General features: G+C 33.5%; 1 protein-coding gene across 1 annotated transcript in view; it reads left to right on the top strand.

Moving 5' to 3' along the window:
* LOC110094595 overlaps window positions 1–22344 on the top strand; it is a 66463-nt gene extending 44119 nt beyond the window's left edge. Inside the window, exon 2 of the mRNA XM_020819861.2 lies at window positions 21476–22344. Coding sequence (XP_020675520.1) covers window positions 21476–22030 — 555 coding nt within the window. The 3' untranslated portion in view covers window positions 22031–22344. The remainder of the gene's footprint in view (window positions 1–21475) is intronic.
* Window positions 22345–22700: the final 356 nt, after the last annotated feature.

Genomic DNA, 22700 nt, shown 5'->3' on the forward strand with positions numbered 1-22700 from the left:
GATGCGATAAAGTGTCGGAAGCTATGTCACCGCCCCCGATGATGGCAACGAACCTTAAATCCTTTTTCTCCCTTTTGGAGAAGGAAAAGAACCCTGAATCCTTTTTCTCCCTCCTAGAGATGGCATATAACCATAATCCTTTTAGAGGTAGAGAACCTCATATCCTTTTTCTCTCTCCTAGGGAAGGCAGAGTACCTCAAGGACTTGACTTAGAAGCCTCCCTCCTAAGAGATCATTTAAGAACTCACCAAGGACATAGGAGGAGCAAGGGTGTAGCTAGCCTGGGGCAACCATGTGATCCCCTCACACTCCTTCTCCCTCACACTCAACCTCACCTTCTCCTTCCTCTCAAGCCTTGGATTTCTTTCATAAGCTTCTCTCTCAAAGTGCCTTCAAGAGTCATAAAGCCTTATCCTCGTTACTAAGAGATTCTTAAAGCTTTGCTTAAGTATTGGGCTTTAAGTAACTATAAAAATTCAAGTTAGTCATCACTATTCATACAGTATGGCTAGTTGATTTCAAGTATGTCATCCTATATGATTTGAACATTGTACAGTATGATTAGTTAAAAAATAATGGCTTCATTTGGTGCTGTTACGAATCTGAGATTATGGATTAGACTTTTGATGATAGCAAACATTCATGTTTTTTCTATGACTGCCTTACCTATTAATTTTTCAGGACCACAAGATCGAATGCAACTCAAGCCAGCTTAAGATCGGGTAGATTTAGGTTGAGTCAAGTCTGTATTTTTTCCTTTCTTGAGTCAATTATAAAAGTGGTTCCTGATGCTAAGTAACATTGCGCACACACACTTGAGGGGTTTTCTGCATTTTTCTGTTTTGAGTACATCGGCCTGGACGATGTTCATATCAGCCAGGATGATCCAACTAAAAATAAAAACCCTAATTAGGACATCCTGATTAAGTAGCTGTCATTAAGAAAATCATCCTGAACGATCTTGTATCATCCAAGAAGATAGTTTCAAATCAGAAAGAATCAGCCCCCATGATCAATTTAGGTATTCTTTATTTTAAATTATCAGCCAGGTCGAACTCAACATCGGCCTGGACGATGAAGCACAATTATGCCTAAATTAATCTGGCAATTAGGGAAAGCAATTAAGGTTGATTGATACAATCACATTGGCCGAACCAATCGTAGAATCGGCCGGGACAATGTCCTAGATGATTGACATCGGCCAGACTCTATTCAGGACGATTATCCTTAGATTTGAACTAATCAGCCAGGACGATATTGCATCGGTCTGGATGATGTAACAAATTTTCTTCTGTTTGTCCCAAATCATCCCAACTGATTAAGATTAATTTGTACTAATCGATCATTTTGATATTCCTATCATCCTGGAAGATAATATCAGTTCTTGAAATTCTATTTAAAGGACCCAAATTTTCTCATGCATAGAGATCTTTTGTTGTTGTCTTGACCTGAGAGAGCCTAGAGGAGAGAGAGAGAGGGAGAGAGAGAGAGGATTTTGTGAGGGGGAGCTTGTGAAGGGGATTCACAAGGGTTGCTCCAAGCATTGTTCCACTTCTTCTTTCATTAGAGTCTCTTATCCTTGGAAGGGTTGGGAGAGGTAAGCTTCAGCAATAAATCGAGGTTCTCTGTCTGCTTCAGGAAGAAGCAAAAGGTATCAAGGTTCTCTACCTGTTCTAGGAGGAAGCAAAAGAAGTTGGGTTCTCTGCCTTATCGGGGTTGGCAAAAATGAGGTTTTGTAAAGGCTTCTCCGCCTTACTGTGGGAGAAAAAGGAGAGTCAATTTTGTAGTGCAATACTCGAAGGGCACCTCTGGGGAGTGGACATAGGTCGAGTTGACCGAATCACTATAAATACGGTGTGATCTTTCTTTGTTTTGCATCCGCATTTATTTATTTATTTGCACTCTGATTTATATGGTGATTTTGGTTTATGATTATTGTGCTTTACCTAAGAAATTTTTTTTTAAATACCAATTCCCCCCCCCCCCCCGTCTTGGTTAACCTTGGGCTAGTTCTTAAGGCTTAACATCCCTAACAAACTTTTAGGTGTAATCACTGAGGTGACCAAATTTTGTCTCAATCAATCATAAGGTATGATCAATATCGTATAGTATGATGTGCTATCATTAATTAAATCAAGATTTGATTGACTAATTATTGGGATTAATTTAAGTAAGATTTTTAATTTTTGTACAGTTTGAATCAGATCACATAGTGGGATTAGTTCAAAAATTAAATTTTGAATATCTTACTTAATTTTTAAGGCAGCTAGGATTTTCAAATAAAAATAAATTATATAATACAATCTAGATCGTATAGTATGATTAATTTACAAAAACTAATTATTCAATTATCCGTTAAGCCCATTCTCTCTTTACTAATCATACAAGGTGATTATAAGTCATATACAGTAGAACTATTACAAAAAAATTTATCTCACTCCCCATATGAGTGTGTGTGCACAGTCACCCAACTGCATACACTCTTATGTGGTCAGACTCAAGAAATAGAAAATAAAATTACAAACTTTGTTTTTTTAACATTCCTTTTCTACCCATTCTTGAGTTTACAGTAGCCTTGAGCACTATATCTCTTACCTACAATATTATTACACATAAACAAAAGAAAAATATCAAAAATATTTAATGAAAAAAGTTATAATTCAATCAATAATATTTTTCATCATCAAAATCACAAACTAGGATTATGGATTACAATAACTTCCCTCTTTTTTATGATGGCTAAAAATTTTGGTTTATAGGTAAAATAAAAATTCTTTTCTCCTAAGCTTCCCCTCACTAGTTGATAGATTTAAAAAATAGAGGCTGTAATTTTTTTTAAGGAAAGGCAAAAGGAAAAAATGATAATAAAAAATAAAGTAAATAAACACAGGGTTTTATTAAACTGAAATATATAACTAAACATACATTTTCTCTCCCTTTTATACAACACCAAAAAGAGGAGGAACACCAAACAAAGTGAACAGTATAAGAAATAAAAATAGTAAAACGTAAGAAACAAACACTAAGTAAGACGGATCCTAATCAGGTGTGGTGGTGGTAGTTATTGAAAGTATTTTTTGATGGAGGTGAAATGATCTTCAGTTTGGGAAAACCTTTCTCCAAACAATCCCATGTCTTCCTGATACTATTGATCTTGCAATTGAATATGGTAGTTAATCGAGTTTCTAGTCGCTCAAGCTGCTAAATTATGTTATCCTGAGGGTATACATGATAGGTAGGTGCAGGTGGTGGTATTGGTGGAGGTCTATAGGTAGGAGCAGCTTCCCCTTCTTCAGCAAACTCTAGCTCATTGTGATTGTGCCCCCAATATAAAATAATACAAAATTAGGAATTCGTATAAAAATGAGAACATTATCAGGAGGAGCAGGATAGTTGATTTGACATTATTTTTCTATGACATAACCTATGATGTGTCCTAATGCGACATTTATTTCTTCTCATGTTAGGATGTCAAAAACAAGTCATATTTAGATATAATCAATGATTGTTTAGGCTTCATCAAATTGGGTATTCAATATTATTTGGTAGGTGACTATGGAAAAAAGTGGGTTATATTGCCACTATCTCCAGCTTTTGGTATAATTGAGGGTCTAGAACATGCTGGATAACCCAAGCATTATGATTTATGGTGTGGACTAAGGGTTGGTGTTGATTTTTGGCCACATTCCTAATAGTCAAGTTTATAAAACTCAAGTCAAAGTTAGTAGTAGAGATCAAAGATTATGGATGAGGTCCTTCAGTAGAAAGGCCGATGTGTTCCCCTAAATCTTCCTTAGTAATCTCTACAAGTTATTGGCAATTATATGAAGTCATGGTTAAAGTTTCCAAATTTAGCCTAAGGTTGGCTAAGATTTCATAAAGGAGTTCGGAACTGAAGGGAAAGGTTAGTATGAGTAGATATTGGAGAGCAGTGGAGGTAAAGAGGTTCATCTCCTTGAAGTTAAGAGTTGGTTGATTTAACATTCTAGATTGGGTGATTCGAGCCTCATTAAACTTATAATAGGCATCTTCATCTATTGTAGACAGAAAATGATTGTCGAATAGATGAGAGGAGGAGGAGCCCCCTTGGGTCATTATGTCGTATTTGCTTCCACCAGCTATTGAAGGGTTTAGATTGGAGAGGCTAGAAGTTTGAAGGAATGATAAGTTGAGTGATTGAAACCTTTAAAAACTCTCTAATTTATATATTTTTGCAAATCATACATTACGATGTGATATCATACAATATGATCAAAAAAGTTAAATTGTCTAGAAGACTTGTCAAAAAAGGTGGTCAAATTGTACAATACGATCAGGTATCGTATTGGACTATCTTAAGAAATTGTGTTCGTCCCGAGGAGACTTATGAAAGAAATTTAACTAAATGCATTGTAAAATACAAATAGGTGTTCGTAAAGTACAAATTATTATTATGATTGTACCACATATATTGAATTCATCTAAACAAAGTCTAGCATGTGAATCATATGGTATGAAGGGAGGTTTGTACAGTATGAAATGCAATAATGATCATACCGACCACATTAAATTTGTTCTAAAAGATTCTAACACATGTATTGTATAGTACGAATGGAGGTTCATAAAGTATGAAATTCAATAATTGAATTCATCTAAACCATTGATTTGGCTAATGGCTGTGATTTACAAATAAATAGACATATCATAAAGAATGAATCATGGATCATACAATACAATAAGAAAGTTTTGGTTTTTTTATATTTTGATCAGCAGAAGAGTGTGCATGTGATGATTAGAAAACACCTCTTTTATTTCTATTTTTAACATAAAAAAATAAAATGATAATATATGTACCACCAAACAAAAAAAAGAACAAATACAATGTAGCACCTACAAATTTGTAATTTCAAATAATGACAAAGTTTGATTTATCTTGAGTTAAGTATAAATATCTATAACACCTAGTCTAGTTTGCAAAATGCTAAAGGTGTCATAAACTAGGGGTTTAGTAAATATATATGCTAGTTGTTTTTCAGTAGCTACATGATGTAACTCTATATCCCATTTTATCACCTGATCTCCAATGAAATGGTGCCTAATGTCTATATATCTAGTTCTTGAATGTTGAAAATGATTTTTTGATATACAAATGACACTAGTGTTATCACACATTATTTGAATGTTGCCTACATGTCCAATATCTAAGACTTATTATTTAAGCCATAGGACTTGTGCAATATAACTCCCCTACAGCTATATATTCATCTTTAGCGATAGATAGGGCTACAGCATTTTATTTTCTGCTGGACCAAGAAAATAAGGATTTTTCTATGAATTGTCATGTTCCAAAAGTGCTTTTCCTATCAACCTACACCCTACAAAGTCTAAATCAAGATATCTTATGATTTTAAAGGAAGTGTTATTCCTAGGATACCAAATTCTTAAGTTTTAGGTTCCTAAGAGATATCTAAGGATTCTCTTAATAACAATTAGGTGAGATTCTTTTGGATCAACCTAAAATCTTACAAAGAGATAAACACTAAATATAATATCAGGTATGTTAGTTGTTAAGTAAAAAAGTGATCCAGTTATTCCTCTATATTTCTTCTGTTCTACTAACATTCCATTTTGGTCCTTATTTAACTTTATGGTAGAGCTTATGGGAGTGTTTATACCATTAGAATTATCCATTTCATATTTCTTAAGAATATCCATGATGTATTTTGATTAGCTAAGAAGGTTCCATCATTCATCTATTTTACATTAAATCCAAGGAAATAGTTTAACTCTCACATCATACTCATTTTAAACTCCTCACTTATAATTTTTGAGAAATTGTCACAAAGATTTTTATTTGTACATCTAAATAGTGTATCATCAACATATATTTGTACTATGAGTAGGTATTCTCCTTTTTCTTGAGGAAGAGGGTGGTGTCTATACTACCCCTAAAAGCTCTATCTAGAAGGAATGTGCTCAGCCTTTCATACCAGGCTCTAAGTGCTTGCTTCAATCCATACAAGGTATTCTTTAGTTTTAAGACATGATTTAGGAATTTTGAGCTCTCAAAATTTGGTGGTTGCCCAAAATATACATCCTATTTGATTACCCAATTTAAGAAATCAGTCTTAACATTCATTTGATCAGTTCTTTAGGATGACTAGAAGAATATATTCAATCTCTATAAAAATACTACTGGGGTTCTAATATATCTCCTATAGTAATGACTTCTACCCCTTGAATGACTTCTATTACTTCTTCTTCAAGTTGAGATTCAGTGGTCCTATCTGATTCATAAAACACAACATGGGTAGACTAATCTACTATTAAGGTCCTCTTATTAAAGATTATGTAGTCTTTATCTATAAATTAATAACCTAAGAAGACTCCATCATTAGATTTTGGATCAAACTTTCCGAAAGGTGATTTTCTATTGATTAAGATAAAGCATTTATATCTGAAGACATGTAAGTGGGAAAGATTAGGTGTCCTACCCTTAAAGAATTCATATGATATCTTGTTCAACTTGGATCTAATATTCACCCTATTCAAAATAAAATAAGAAATATTCACTACTTCTAAAAGTATCTAGGGAAAGTATATTCAACTAGCATTGCCCTAGCAGCTTCTACCAATATTCTATTTTTCCTCTTAGATATTCCATTCTTTTAAGGAATCCTAATGGCATAGAAGTTATGCTCTATACATATCTCTTGATAGAAAGATTCAAACCTATCATTTTTAAATTCTCCACCATAATCACTATGAATGGTTGAAATTTCACATCCTAATTTCCTTTGAATTCAAAGGGAGAAAGTCTTAAATTTCTCAAATGACTCACTCTTATGTGTTAATAATCTAACCCAAGTAAATCTAGAGTAGTCATCTATTATTATAAATCCATGTCATCCCTCCTAGGCTAACTATACTGACAAGTCCAAATAGGTATATGTGAAGGATTTCTAGTAGACTAGAGATGTTCATGTCCTTAATTGAATGAAATGAAGACTTGACTTATTTTCCTAGTTGGCAGGTATCATATTAGTGGTCCTTAGTGAATTCTAACTTAGGTATGCCTCTAACTAGGCCTTTTTGGGTAATCTTCCTAAGGGTTCTCATACTTGTACGACATAATGTACTATGCCATAGTAACGGATCATCAACTATTAATTTCAAACATATAGAATTTGAATTTTTTATATAAATTAAGTCTAGCATGTAAACATTATTCATTCATTTTCCTTCTAAAATAGGTTATTCATTTAAACTAATTATGCATTTTTTTAGAAATAAATGTAATGTCAAGACCTTTATCACACATTTGACTAATATTGAATATATTATGCTTTAATCTATCAACTAAAAAAACTTTTTTAAATAATAAAGTTTTTATCATTATTGATTATACCTTAGAACACCACTTTCATAGTGGTGTTGACTCCTAGTGTCACCTTGCCTCTTGACTTGGCCTCCCGTGTGATGAACTGCTTCATATCATCAATCATGTGCCTCGAACATCCACTGTCTAAGTACCACAAGCTCTCACCGGGCCTTTTATGAGAGCAGCCCTACATAGTCATTCAAAGGTTAGATTTAGGAACTCAATTGAGTTTGGGTTCTAACCTATGCTTAAGTGAATGAGATGAATGCATGCTATGCTGTGATGAATGCAATTTAGGCCTCTACATTACTTTTGTTCTATAGTGGATTGTACAAGTGTGGGCTATGTGACCTAACATGCCACAAGAGTAACACCTAACACTAGGAAATAGATTTACTAACCTATATGGGTCATGGTGCCTTCTCTTAGGTTTATGTGATGCATTTTATGTTGAGGACTTATGAGATTGTTCTAAGGAAGATGGTGGTTTATTTTTTACAAGAGCAGTTAGTTTTACTTTAAAAAATTTGTTTTTAATTTCAAGAATGGACATTTCAATTTTTAATGCATGTTCCCTATCATATATTTCTAATTCAGATGCTTCTAATACTTTGTAAGCTTTATCTAGTTCAAGAGCAGTTTGTATGCTTCTTGTTTAAGGCATCATATTTTTTAATCAAGGTCATGTGATCATTATCTAAATTAGAATGCTCAGTAATTAAATTTGCATGCTCTTTTTTTAAAGTAGACAATTCAGTATTAAGACTAGCATGCATATTTTTCAGCTTACTATACGAATCATGAATATTTTCAAAAATAATAAGTAATACATTATAGGAAAGTTGACATACTTAATCGATTTGATTGGTCAAGATTATTGTTAGCCATAATACATAAGTTTGTTACCGCCTCCTCTTCTTATGATTCTAAGGATTCCAAGGTGGAGTCGAGCTAGAAAGATTTTTTGTGTCTTTTGCTTGCTCCTCTTGAACTTCAGCTTCTCTTCACCCTTTTTCTTGATCGCATGAGGTTGGAACAATCAGTTCGGTGGTGGCCTGGTTTCCTGCATTTGAAGAAATTTGTGTTAGAAGAAACTTTAACATTTTTGTTGCTTTTACCTTTGCTCAAATGCTGTTGATGACGCCTCAGTTTCCTTTTTAAAAAGATCTTGAACAACATTGTCATTAACATGATGTCATTATCCTCCTCTACTGCAGAACTATTACTATTAGAGTAATTTACTTTCACTGCTACAGTTCTCTCCTTCTTTTCACCTGCATCACTTTGCCTTTGACTCACTCCTTGCTCGTAGGCAATGAGTGAGCCAAGCAAACTATCAATCAAATAAATATTTAAGTCTTTAGATTTAGTAATTATAGTTATATTTGCATCATAAGAATTAGGTAGACAATATAAAATTTAATTAACTTGTTTAGAATTTGTAAGTTCTCTACATAATGAATGTAGGGATGTGACTATTTGTTTGTGTAAATTTAGTATACATTTTAGAAATTGATTCACTAGATTTCATGTGAAATAGTTCATAGTTATGAAGTAGCATACTTAGCTTAAACTATTTTATTTCACTAGTTCCTTCATATGTTATGCATTATTTATCCCAAATATCTTTTCTGGTGAGGATACATGTATATAATCTTCAGATTTTAATGCACGAAATAAACAATTTAAACATTTTGCTTTCAGTTAGGCTAAATCTCTATCCTTATTATTCCATACATTAAATAATGTTTCAGTTTTGATGCCATTCATAAGAAGAAAAGGTGCAAAATATCTTTCGTGGACTAACATCCACATGCGATAATCTATAGATAGTTAAAAAGGTAGACATACAAATTTTCTAGAAATCAAAAGTTATACTATAAAACAAAGGAGTGAAAGTTATGTAAGTTATTAGATCTTATAGAACTATCCCAAGACTAACCAAGAAGGGCGTGATTTGGTTATTAAAAAAATATCTTTGATATTAGAAAACCTTTTTTAAGATCTTTCTAGAAATTTAAATAACTAATCTTTAAATATGCAATTGTTTAAAGAAATGATTTCCACAGATGATTTTTCAATAATAAAAATATAAATGCAGTAAAATAATAATGAGGGAAAAATTAAATGTAACAAAAAATACTAAATTTTTTAGTGGTTTGGTCCAACTAGACCTACATCCACTCCCTTGAGAATCCTTCTCCATTTATTGTACTAAAAAAAAGTGACTCTCCTTTTACCCCCACAATAAGGCAGAGAAGCCCTTGCAAACTCTCTTTCACCAACTTGGTGCGGTAAAGAACCATCTCCTTTTACACTCTCCAAGTGTTGGCAGCATACTTTCATATCTTTTTTCACCCTCCTGGTGAAGGCAGAGAACTGTCACCTTTTACACTCTCAAAGTGATGGCAGCATACCTTCACTCCCTTTTTCACTCTTTTGGTGAAGCTAGACAATTGTCACCTTTTACACTCTCCAAGAGATGGAATCATAAATTCAATTCCTTTTTCACCCTCCTGGTGAATGTAGAGAACCTTAATCAAATCTTGAAGATCTTTTCTCAAGAGCCTCCAAATAAGTTGGGTAGAAATTTAAAGAAGACAAAGAAATCCTCACTTTGGGAAACCTTGTAAATCCCTCACAACTCCCTTACAATAGATCTCTCACTCTTTACTCACAAAATCTCTCCCTAACATTCTCTCAAAATGTCACTATCATGAGAAATTTGAAGTGAATGATGTATGAGATAGTTTTTATGACTGTTTATATAGCAATCATGTGAAAAACTATTCAAAAATTAAAATTTCCAAGAGAACTATCATACGATCGTAATGTATGATCATGGATTGTTCGGTATGAACTGTTCAAAAAACTCAGGACTATCTTCTGTATGATCTGGTACAAATCTTATATTGTACATTGTTAGTCATCTATATAATTCAAATCGTACTATGCAAATAGTTAAAAATGGATGTGTTTGTTTTGTATGATCTGATAGGAACCTTTATTCATACACTGACAGTCGTATGTACATAATTTCATATTATATTAGTCATCTAGACAAGTTTACATTATACTGTATGAATACCTAAAAAATTAATGTGTTTGTTTAGTACAATCTAGTATGAAGATAATTTCATACTCTATCAATAATCTGTATGAATTCACATCATGTAGTATAAATGGTTCAAAAATCCAAGCCATAATTTGATTAGTTATATTCTAGAGGAAAAATATGTCAAATTATACAATATGATTAGATATCGTATAGTACAATCAATTTATAAAAAATATCACTCTCCAGCTATGTGTGTGTGCACGGTTACCTAATTTCAATCAAACTTACTCAGACTCAAGAAATAAAAATAGAGATATATAAACTCTATTACTTGAAATCATATTCTACCTTATCTTGAAGTCTTCAGTAATTTGGAGTAGTATATAATTTCCCTGAAATGTTAGTACACATAGAAACAAACAAAAATATCCAATATATGCTAAGAGAAACAATAAGATCATAACAATAATGTTTTGTTATCATCAAAAATCATAATCTCAATCTTGATTCCTAATTTATAACAATCTCCTCCTTTTTTATGATGGAAAATATAATTATTATTTGAATAACAAATTAAAGTTCTTTTCTCCTAAGCTCCACCTCAATGATTGAAAATTAAATACCATGGGGAAAAAGAATTTCGTCCTCCTTTTTTTTTAATTTGATTTAAAAAAACACATAAACCTCAAAAGAAATACAACATAAGACAAATATAGGATCGAAGACTTCAAACAAACATAAACTACCTCCCCCTTTTGACATCATCAAATAGAAGAAACAAAAAAAGAAATCTCCTGAATATGAAAGTTATTATGGAAGAATAAAAAAGATGATAAGGAAAAGAACTAAAGAAAAAATACAAAATCAACATTAAATTCCTAATGCAAAAACTCAAGTTTTAAAACAAAGAATAAATAAGATAAGAATAGTTGACCAAGTTCAATGTTTATTATAGAAAATAGAAGTATCAAATAGAATAATTATCGCAAAAATAATGAAATAAAAATCAAATATTTTTAAATTCAATAGTTCAAATTATTATTTAATGTATGAGTTTTTCTAAGAATTAGAGATTTAGATGAAAGAACTAAATATAATGTGTGTTGAAAATCTATTTTCATGACTTATGTTTTAATGATTGACAAACACTATTGATTCTCTTGGACTGTATATTGCTTCTAACTTTTCAGGAATCGAAGATCGGACGAACAGACGAAGCCAGTTCAAGATTGCGTAGGTCTAGGGTTGAGTCAGTCTGTACTTTGTTTTTATTTTCTTGAGTCTATTTGTAATTGTCAAAGAGACTGATGCTAAGTAACCCTACACACACACACACTTGAGAGACTTAGAATTTCTATTTTTACTCATATCGGCCAGAACGATATTTACATCTTCCTGGACGATCAGGCTTAAAATAGAAAGTCTAAATAAAGATTCTTAATTAAGGCAGCCGTCATTAACAGATCGGCCTGGATGATACATATATCGGCCAGGACGATAAGCTCAAAATAGAAAGAAGTTGCCGCGATAGACAATTAAGGTATACTGTATTTTTAAATTATCGGCCAGGACGATCATTGATCAGCATGGACAATATTCACAAATTATGCCATAATTAATCAAGAAATTAAGGGAGTAATTAAGGATGATTGATACGATCATATCGTTCTAGACGATCGCAGGATCGGCCAGGATGATCTATTCAAAAATCCTTAGTTACTTCAGGACGATAAATATCGGCCAGCTCGAATTCAGGGCGATGCTCTAGACAATTTTCCTCTGATTTGAACTGATCGGCCGGGACGATCGTGAGATTGGCCTGGATGATCAAGCCAATTTTAAAATCGTCTAGTTTGCATTCAGGGCGATGCTCTGGCCGATCTTCTAAGATTTGTACTAATCGGCCAGGCCGATGTCCATATCAGCCTGGACGATATTGTCGGCAACATGCAATTAATGAGCTCTTTTGAAGCTCTTCTATTTAAGAGCTCTTGTTCAATGTTTTGAAAAACCTTTGGCTACTTCCTTGACCTGAGAAGGCCTTGAGGAGAGAAATAGAGAGAAGGAGAGAGAGAGGATCTTTGTGAGGGGGGAGCTTGTGAGGGGATTCACAAGGGTTCTTCAAAGGATCGCTCTGCTTCCTTCTTGTCTAGAGTTTCTCTTCCATGGAAGGGTCAGTAGAGGTAGGAGTCAGCATCTGGTTGTGGTTTTCTGCCACTTCAGGAGGAAGCAAAAGGAGATAGGTTCTCTGTCTTTGCCGGGGTGGCAAAAAGGAGGTTATTGGATAAAGGCTTATCCGCCTAGCCGTGGGGGCTAAAGGAGAGTCACGTTTATAGTAAATACTTGGAGGGTGCCTCCAAGGAGTGGACGTATTGTCAAGTTGACCGAACCACTATAAATCTCTGTGTTCTTATTTTCTTGCTTCTGTATTTTAATTTCCGCATTTATTTTTCTCTGGTGTGATTTTTGGTTTATGTGATCTTTGTTCTTTGTGAAAAGAATTTTAAAATACCAATTCACCCCCCCCCCTCTTGGTTAGCTTGGGACTAAGTTCATAGGGCTTAACATCCCTACAAACTTTCAAATGGTATCAGAGCGGGATTCGAAAATTTAAGTTAAAACTTTTGAATTTGATCCATGGCTTAACCTTGGGAATCGAACACTACGAAGGGTCATTCTATTACCCAACCTCCCTTGTTCGAAAACCTACCTTTTGATTTCTGGAAAAACCTGCATTTCAACATTTTACAATCTACTGATTATCGCATATGGATGCTTATTCAAAGAAGGTTATTCTCCACCTTCTCGTGAAATTAATGGTTAAAACTGAAGTTGCTTTTATGTGCCTTTAAATCATCTAAGGATACATGCTGTCTCTTACTTGCGAAACTGGTAAATAAATTTGGGATAAGTTGTGTATCACTATGAAGCACTAATGAAGTTTAAACAATCTCGTTTGAATTTTCTCTTGCATGACTACGAACTTTTTTGTATGAAACCTCATGAATTAATTTCTGACATGTATACTAGATTTACTCAGATAATTACTTCACTGCATGCATTAGAAAAGAACTTCAAACTATGAAAAAGTAAACAAAATTTTGAGATGCTTTCCTTCGTCATATGATGCTAAAATCACTGCAAATCACTGAATCTAAGGATTTGAACACTTATTCTATTGATAACTTACTTGGCTCACTCATTTCTTACGAGCAAGGGGTGAATCAAAGAAATCTTAATGCAGGTGAGAAGAAGAAGGAGAAAACAGTTGGACTAAAGACACACAAATCAGATTCTAAATTTTCCGGGTCTGAAAGCGATGAAGTTTCCTTCATCACAAGGCAATTCAAAAGCTTTCTAAGGAAGAAACAAAAGCATCATCAAAATTGGAGAAAAGGTAAGGATCATAAACATGTTAAAGGATCTTCTAATGTTGTTTGTTATGAATACAGGAAACCAGGACATATGAGAACTGATTGCCCGACACTTAAAGATCACTCAAGCAAAGGAAAGGGTGAGGAGAAACCTAAGCTAAGGAAGGACAAGATGAGAGTACAAAAAGAATTTTGGGCGAATTCGGCATCAGACTCATCGGAGATGGAACCAGAAGATGAGACATAAAAATTGTGCTTGATGGCAGACGACAATCCTGATCAAGAAGAGGCATGTGAACTTTCCTACGATCAACTTCTTGAAGTTTCAAAAAAAATTCATGCATCATATAGGAAATTAAAGAAAACTCATGCTTGCTTGAAATTAGAAATTTTGAACCTACAAAAAGAGCATGAAATTTTGACTAAAGACCATCAAATGATTGATTCAAATCATATGACTTTACTTGATGAATTTGATGAGTTAAATAAAAATCATTGTAAATTAGTTGAAAAGCATGATGCATTAAAAGTTTCACACGCATCACTTGATTTTAAGAAGTCCAAAGAGATGGAGAAAAATTTGAGGATTGAAAATGAGGTCTTAAAAAGCACAAATTTGAAGATTCAAAATGAATTAGAAACATGTAAGAAAACTAGGATGACACCTACTTTTGATCAATTGCAAAAATCTAGGAAGAGGCATTATAACTCAAACCACTTAAGAAATTCTTTTCCTGGAGTTAGATATTTTTCATGTGGCATGCTAGGACACATCTCACACACTTTCACAGTACACCATATTACACATTGGGTGTAGAGACCTAAGGTGCATGACCCACTGCATACCACACATGCATTACATTCTACACTTCATAAGAAGGAACCCAAACCTGCTTAGGTTTCTAAATCTAACATTTGATAATTTTGTAGGAGGGCTCTCACAAAAGGCCTCGTGAGAGTATGTGGTACCTGGAGAGTGGATGCTCTCGACATATGACTAGTGATGCCAACCAGTTTGTTGTACTAGAGTCCAGGACTGGAGGCAAGGTTACTCTTGGAGACAACACCACCAAGAAGGTGGTAGGCGCAGGTATAATTGGTAATTCCAAGAACCTTATGATTGAAAATGTTTTGCTTGTAGATGGATTGAAGCACAAATTGCTTAGCATCAGTCAACTCTGTGACAAAGGCTTCATCGTGCAATTCTTTGCAAATTCATGCATTACAAGTTTAAGTAATAACACTATTTTGCAGGGAAAGAGGATCAACAACGTCTACATTCTTGATTTAAATAACATTGAGTGTACTATTTTTTTTCCTTAAATACTGTGATTGATGATTCTTGGTTGTGGCACCGGAGACTTTGTCATGTAAGTATGAAAATCCTTAGGAAAGTGACCCGAAAAGACCTAGTTAGAGGTGTCCCCAAACTTAAGTTTTCAAAAGACCACCTTTGTGATGCCTGTCAACTAGGAAAGCAAGTACACTCCACCTTTCACCACATTAAGGACATTAGCACCTCTAGATCTTTAGAAGTCCTTCACATGGATTTGTTTGGACCCATTAGCACCGCCAGCCTGGGAGGAAAAGTCTATGGATTTGTGATTGTTGATGACTACTCTAGGTTCACTTGGACTAGATTTCTTTCACATAAAAATGAGTCTTTTGAGGAGTTTAAAACATTTTCTACTTGGATTCATAAAAAGCTAGGTTGTGAGATTTTGACCATCCATAGTGATCATGGGAGAGAGTTTGAGATGAGTTTGATGGGAGAGTTGTCCCACTTTTTGGGATTTAGCATAAAATAATTGGAGGATGGAACCTTTTTAAATCAAACAAAATACATAAAGGACATTTTGAAGAAATATGAGATGGACAAAGCCAAGCCAATTAACACTCCCATGACTTCTAGTGCTCCATTGGATAAGGACCCAAGTGGTAAATCTGTTGATCAGAAGAAGTATAGAGGCATGATTGGATCCTTACTTTACTTGAATGCGAGCCGACCTGTTATTATGTTTAGTGTTTACCTTTGTGCTAGATTTCAAGCTAATCCTATGGAATCCCACATGACTGCTGTTAAGAGAATTTTTAGATACCTTTTGGGGACACAAGGCTTAGGGATTTGGTACCCTAGACACAGCACTTCTTTTGAGATTATTGGTTTTTTTCACTCTGATTTTGCAGGATGCAAGATGGATAGAAAAAGCACTTCAGGAACTTGTTAATTCATTGGATAATCTTTAGTCTCTTGGTCTAGTAGGAAGAAAAACTCTGTTGCACTTTCCACTGCTGAAGCTGAGTACATCGCTCTTGGAAGTTGTGTGGCCCAAGTCCTTTGGTTGAAACAACAGGTATTGGATTTAGGATTACCTGTAGGCACCATCTCAATCTTTTGTGACAACACTAGTTCCATATGCAATAAGATTGTATTTCTTCTCAAGAATATAGGCAATCAAGAATCTTAAAGCCACATTCTTCTTCCTCTTAGTGGCAGAAAGTCTAATGTCAGTAAGGTTATTGATGAAGTCTAGAAAAACTAGGCTTCATCAAATTGAGTGTTTGACAAAATATAGTATGTTACTATACTAAGTAAAGGAGTGATATTGATTCAGGCTTCGTTTGGGATGGCTTTTTTATTGCTTTCTAAAACAGAGTTTTAGTATAATTTTTTTTATTTTTGTACTAAAACTCCGTTTTAAAAAGCAATAAAAAAGCCGTCCCAAACGAAGCCTCAATCACCAACTTTAAGAATAATAGAGGTTCTTAAAACATGTTGGATAATCCTAGCATTTTGATTTAAAGTTTGAGTGTTAGATTGAAGGTGTTCCCTAAGAGTTTGATTAATAGAAATCCAATCAAAATCACTTCTTGAAGTCATAGAATGAACAATAATTCCTTTAGTTCTAAGAGGTAAAAAGGTACCCAAATCCTATTTAATGATTTAAACACGTTTGTCAAAGACATACGAGGACATAATGGAATTATTTTCTCTCATTTTTAAATTGGCCATAAAATAATAAAAGGTGTAATAATGAAAAGCGTAGATCAATGTGAGAATGAATGAAAATTGAGTAGAGTTAAAGAGGGGCATAATTGGAAAATTGATATATTCTTGAATAAGAAGATGAGAATGAGTAATCTTAGCTTGAACAAACCAATCATAGGCTTATTCATTTTTCCTTGAAAGAAAATTATCATCTCGTTCAGAATGAGATGAACTTCCCTTGGAAGGATGTAATCATTTGTTGTCACTTGCCATTTAAGAAGGATTGAAAGAGTTTGATTGTGGGATAGATTGAATAAATTCATAAAACATCTTCCAATTTATAGAAATTAATGTGTATAGTATGAAATTGAGTTCGTACGTATGAAATTGAATTTGTACTATAAAAACTTGAGTTAACTTGAGTTTTTACATATGAATGAAAATGGTCAAGAACAGTTATTACAGCAAAACATCTTTTCATAGAGTTGCCTTTCCGATGAGTCATTTTGTATGACTTTTGACCAAACCTGATTGTACAGACGAACAGGTGTTCGTACGTGTTGATTTATCAATAATGATCATACATGCCGTTTAAATTCATCTTTATGCAAATTGATAACACGTACGTACATACGACCATGTATTTCATCTGGGATTGTTGTTAATAATACTGCCCTAAATCATAATAAATTTGTTGTAAAGCATTTTGACATGTGTTTGTACTGATGAATGATTGATAATTTATACATATGATGATGTGTTCATAACGATTATCATGAAATATATATTAAAAACTCCTCTACCCAATTTTTTAAAAAAAATCATGAAAAACATAAAGAATTTGTACAGTATGAATGTGGTTCATATAGTACAAATGGAAAACAAATTTATGATTTGCCCATGATGATCAAGATGTTTTTCTAAATTAAAACAAATAAGACCCATTTAATGCAAAACAAAATCAACAAATAGATAAATCAAAGACAAAATAAAGAAGTACCAAACAAAACAAATTAAAAACTAGAAACCAAAATATAATCATAAACAATAATAAAAGAATACAATCTTATTTTGTAGACTTATAATTTCAAGCATGAATATCAATAACACCCACTCAAGTTCTTAAGGCACTAAAAGTTTTAAAAAACTAGTGATTTTGTAAAAATATCAAGAAGTTTATTTTTAGTAGCTATATGATGTAACTCTATTTTTCCTTTAGTGATATGGTTTCTAATGAAGTTATGCCTTATATCTATATCATTGGTCCTAGAGTGTTGGATTGGATTCTTTGAAATGCAAATGGCATTTGTATTATCACAAAAAGTTGGAACAATACAAATTGAAAAACCTAAATCCATATATTGTTGTTTAAACAAAAGAACATGTGCCACACAACTTCCTAAGGCTGTATATTCTGCTTAAGTAGGAGAAAAGGCTACTGAGTTCTATTTTCTTCTAGACTAGAAAGCTAAAAGAGTTCCTAATGAATTAACAAGTTCTAAAAGTACATTTTCTATCAACCACGAGATTCTTTTGGATTATCTTGAATAATAGCACAAAGACAAACACCAAACATGATATTAAGTTTGCTAGTAGTTAAATAAGTAATGATCCAATCATCCCTCTAAATTTGTTTTGATCAACAAATTTATCGTTATATTCCTTATCTAACTAACCTGGGAAACTAATGGGAGTACTTATTAGTTTAGCTTTATCCATTTCATACTTTTTAAGGATGTCCTCAAAAAAATTTTGATAGACTAAGAAAGGTGTCATCCTCTTTCTACTTTATACTAAAATCAAGAAAGTAACTCAAGTCTCCCATCAAACTCATTTCAAATTCCTTACTCATTGTATTTAAAAATTTATCACAAAAAGTTTTATTAGTGGATCCAAACAAAATATCATCAACATAAATTTGAATAATGAGAATGTCATCTCCTACTCTTTTTTATGAAAAGAGTGGTGTCCATACTTCCTCTAATAAAAGATCTTTTTTTGTAGAAAAGTGCTTGGTACAAATCAGTGGGTTCAATCATTGAAATAAATGCTGAATGGATTACTTCTTTTTTAAGTCCATGCTTAGTCCTAACACCTACACTCAGGTCTCCTAAAATTAATTCTTTAGGATGACTTTTAGTATATTTCCTTTCTTTAGGAAATTTATTTTTTGTTCTAACCCTTTCTTCAAAATTTACATTTTTAATTCTATGGATATTTCCTCAAAATCTTCTTCTTCCAGCTTAGACCCTCTAGAAATATCATATTCATAAAAAAACTACATGAGTGGCCTCCTTTATAACCAAAGTCATTTAGTTAGATACTCTACAGGATGTGCCAACACTTAAATATCTTAGAAAAATTCCCTCACCAAATTTAGGATTGAATTTTCCTAAAAGAATTTTCCCATTGTTTTGAATGAACACTTTACATCCAAAAATATATATATGTGAGAGGTTGGGAGTCCTACCCTTAAAAACTTCATAGGGTGTCTTATTCAACTTAGATATAATGTTCACCTTATTCAGAACATAATATGATATATTAACCACTTTAGCCCAAAAATATTTAGGAAGTGAATATTTAACCAACATGGCTTTAGTGGCTTGTACCAAAGTTTTGTTCTTTCTTTCAACAACTCCATTTTGTTGAGGGGTTCTAGGAGCTAAAAAGTTGTGATCTATCTCTTGCTCCTTACAAAAAACTTTAAATTTTTCATTTTCAAATTCTCCACTGTTGTCACTATGAATTATAAGAATTTCACAACCTAGCTTCCTTTGATTACAACAAAAAAACAACAACATCAAGCCTTTATCCCACTACATGGGGTTGGCTATAAGAATACTTTTTCTCCATTATGTCCTATTAAAAGTCAAATTCTCATTTAATTCTAATAAAGAAAGGTCGTTCCTAATATTTTCTAACCAAGTCTTTTTAGGTCTACCCCTACCTTTCTTAACATAAGTCAAATCTAATACCTCTACTCTCCTAACCGGGCCATCGGAAGGCCGCTATTTTATGTGACCAAACCATCTAAGGCGACTCTCTCTAATCTTATCTTCTACTAGAGCTACTCCAACCTTTTCACGTTCATGCTCATTTCGTATCCTATCTCTAAGGGTAAAGCCACTCATCCACCTGAGCATCCTCATCTCTTCCACACTTAACTTAGTATTATGCTTCTCTTTTAATGGCCAACATTCAACACCATAAAGCATAGAAGGCCTTACTACCATCTTATAGAATTTTCCCTTAAGTTTGAGGGGTACATTTCTATCACATAACAAAGCCCGATGCATTCCTCCACTTCAACCATCCAACTTGAATTCTGCTGATAATATCCCCATCTATTTCACCACCATTCTGAATAATAGATCCAAGATATCTAAAACATGTACTCTTATTAATGACTTTATCGTCCAAAGTCACAATCCCCTCACTAGGTCTATTACTACTAAAATTACACTCCATATATTCCATTTTAGATCTACCCAAGCAAAACCTTTAGACTCTAAGGTTGACCTCCATAATTCAAGTTTGCCTTCAACTCCCTCTCTAGTCTTATCAACAAGAAGAATATCATCAGCAAAAAGCATACACCAAGGTACATCCTCTTGCAAATGTCTAGTGAGAACATCCATGATTAAAGAAAAAAGATATGGGCTTAAGGCTGATCCTTGAAATAGGGAAATACTTGGTCAAACCACCTTGTGTTTGAACACAAGTAATAGCTCCTGCATCATATCTTTAATGATTTGAATATAAGCATTATTAACTCCTTTCTTTTCAATAACTCTCCATAACACTTCTCTTGGAACTTTATCATATGCTTTTTCTAAATCAATAAATATCATATGCAAATCCTCCTTATTTTCTCTATATTTCTCTATCAAACCTCTTAATAAATGTATGGCTTCCATAATCAACCTATCTGGCATTAATCCAAATTGATATTGAGAAACATTAGTATCACGCTGCAACCAATGCTCCATAACTCGCTCCCATAGTTTTAAAGTATGACACATTAACTTAATACCTCTATAATTCGCACAATCTTGTGCATAACCTTTATTCTTAAAAATGGGAATTAACACACTCATTCTTCACTCATCTGGCATCTTTTTAGTCTTCAAAATAGTATTAAAAAGTTTAGTAAGCCAATAAATTCCTTCATCTCCTAAGCATTTCCACACCTCTATTGGAATATCATCAGGTCCAACAGCTTTTCCACCCTTCATTTTCTTTAAAGCCTCTCTAACTTCAGTTTTACTAATACGCCGATAAAAACATAAATCTTTATTTTCATCTAGGGTGCTAAGGTCACTATAGTCAATCTTATTATCACAATCTTCATTAAAAAGTTTAGCAAAATATCTCATCCACCTTTGTTGAATATCATCTTCTAAGAAAAGTATTTTTTGATCTTCATCCTTAATACACTTCACTTGAACTAAATCCTTACTACTCCTATCTCTTTGTTTGGCTAACTTATACATAAACAAAAAAAAACAAAACAAAAATGGAGTTAAAATGGGATTCATTAAAATTATATTTGGCAATATTCAAGGTAAATCTTGCTTAACTCCTGTTTGGCAGGATTTATCAAAACAAGATTAATGTATTTGTGATTCAATCTTAAGAAGGCTTGAAGATGCCATTTATTTATTTTTAATTGAATGAACTTATTTTGGCAGGAAGCTTTTCATGTTGGTAGCAGGCTGGACTCTTTTTCTGGTCCTGGAGACTTTGGTCTTGGGGCAGATTCACCTAGCGCAGCAAGTGTTTTTGGGAAAGACAGAGGCCCATTCTTTGATTCAGTTCCAAGCACTCCTCTCTTCAACTCTGGCTTCTCACCCAAATTTAATGAAGGACTAGATGACCACTCTTTCAATACCTTCAGTCGATTCGATTCTTTCGGCATGAACGACAGCACCTTCCCCTCGAGCGGAACCCTAGCAAGATTCGACTCAATGCGCAGCACAACCGATCAATCGCATGATGCCTTCTCTAGATTCGATTCCTTCCGCAGCATGACCGACACACCAAGAGAGTTTTCAAGATTTGAGTCCACGATCGGCACAGCCGAATCTCCTCGCAAAACCATAGCGAGATTCGACTCGATCCAAAGCACCGCTGATTATAATCATGGATTCTCCTTCGACGATCCGGACCCCTTCGGATCCGGGATCTTCAAGACCTCGGAGAGCCATACCCCCAAGAAGAACAGTGATCCATGGAGCTCCTTTTAACGAACTGCATTCCCAATGTCATGTCCAAGGAGTTCCATTGCAATTCCAGTAAGATTTGTCTCCAATTTTGTGTGCTATATTATCATGCTTTTGTGAATGCGTTTGTTGCAGCTTTGGGGCTTTTCTTTTCTTCAGATTATGTTGTCTTTCTTTATTTGTCTATTTTATAGCTTGCCTGTGGATGAAAATAGATTTTCTCTTAATTTTTTTTTTTCTGAAGCCCTCTCATTTTTTTTTTCATGATTTATGGATTGTAACTAAAAAGGTTGATCATTTGAACTATATAAATACTTAAGGACTTCTGGTTATGTAAATACTGTGCGCTTCCTCTTTTATTTAAAAGAATTCTTACATAGTTTTTATGTAATATAGAAGCTTTCGACCTCTTGAATTTTGAAGTCTGCTACAATTATTTTGTTACCTTTAGTATGGTTTGTTTGTCTTTAAAATTCGTGCATTTTGTACTAGGTTCTAAAATGCCCTGTACGTTGCTTGGCAAATTATTAGGTCCGATACTAATAAAATATTATTTTAAATTAACATGTATTCATCAAATTCAGGGGGAGTTTAGGAGTTTTTGTTTAAATGAAATCATACAAACAATAATTGTTTGCCATCATCAAAAGGAGGAGATTGTTAAAATAGTTGTTATTTGCATGCTTTATAATTT

Source organism: Dendrobium catenatum, unplaced genomic scaffold, assembly GCF_001605985.2.
Source record: "Dendrobium catenatum unplaced genomic scaffold, ASM160598v2 fragScaff_scaffold_231, whole genome shotgun sequence".
NCBI classification, from domain to species: domain Eukaryota; kingdom Viridiplantae; phylum Streptophyta; class Magnoliopsida; order Asparagales; family Orchidaceae; genus Dendrobium; species Dendrobium catenatum.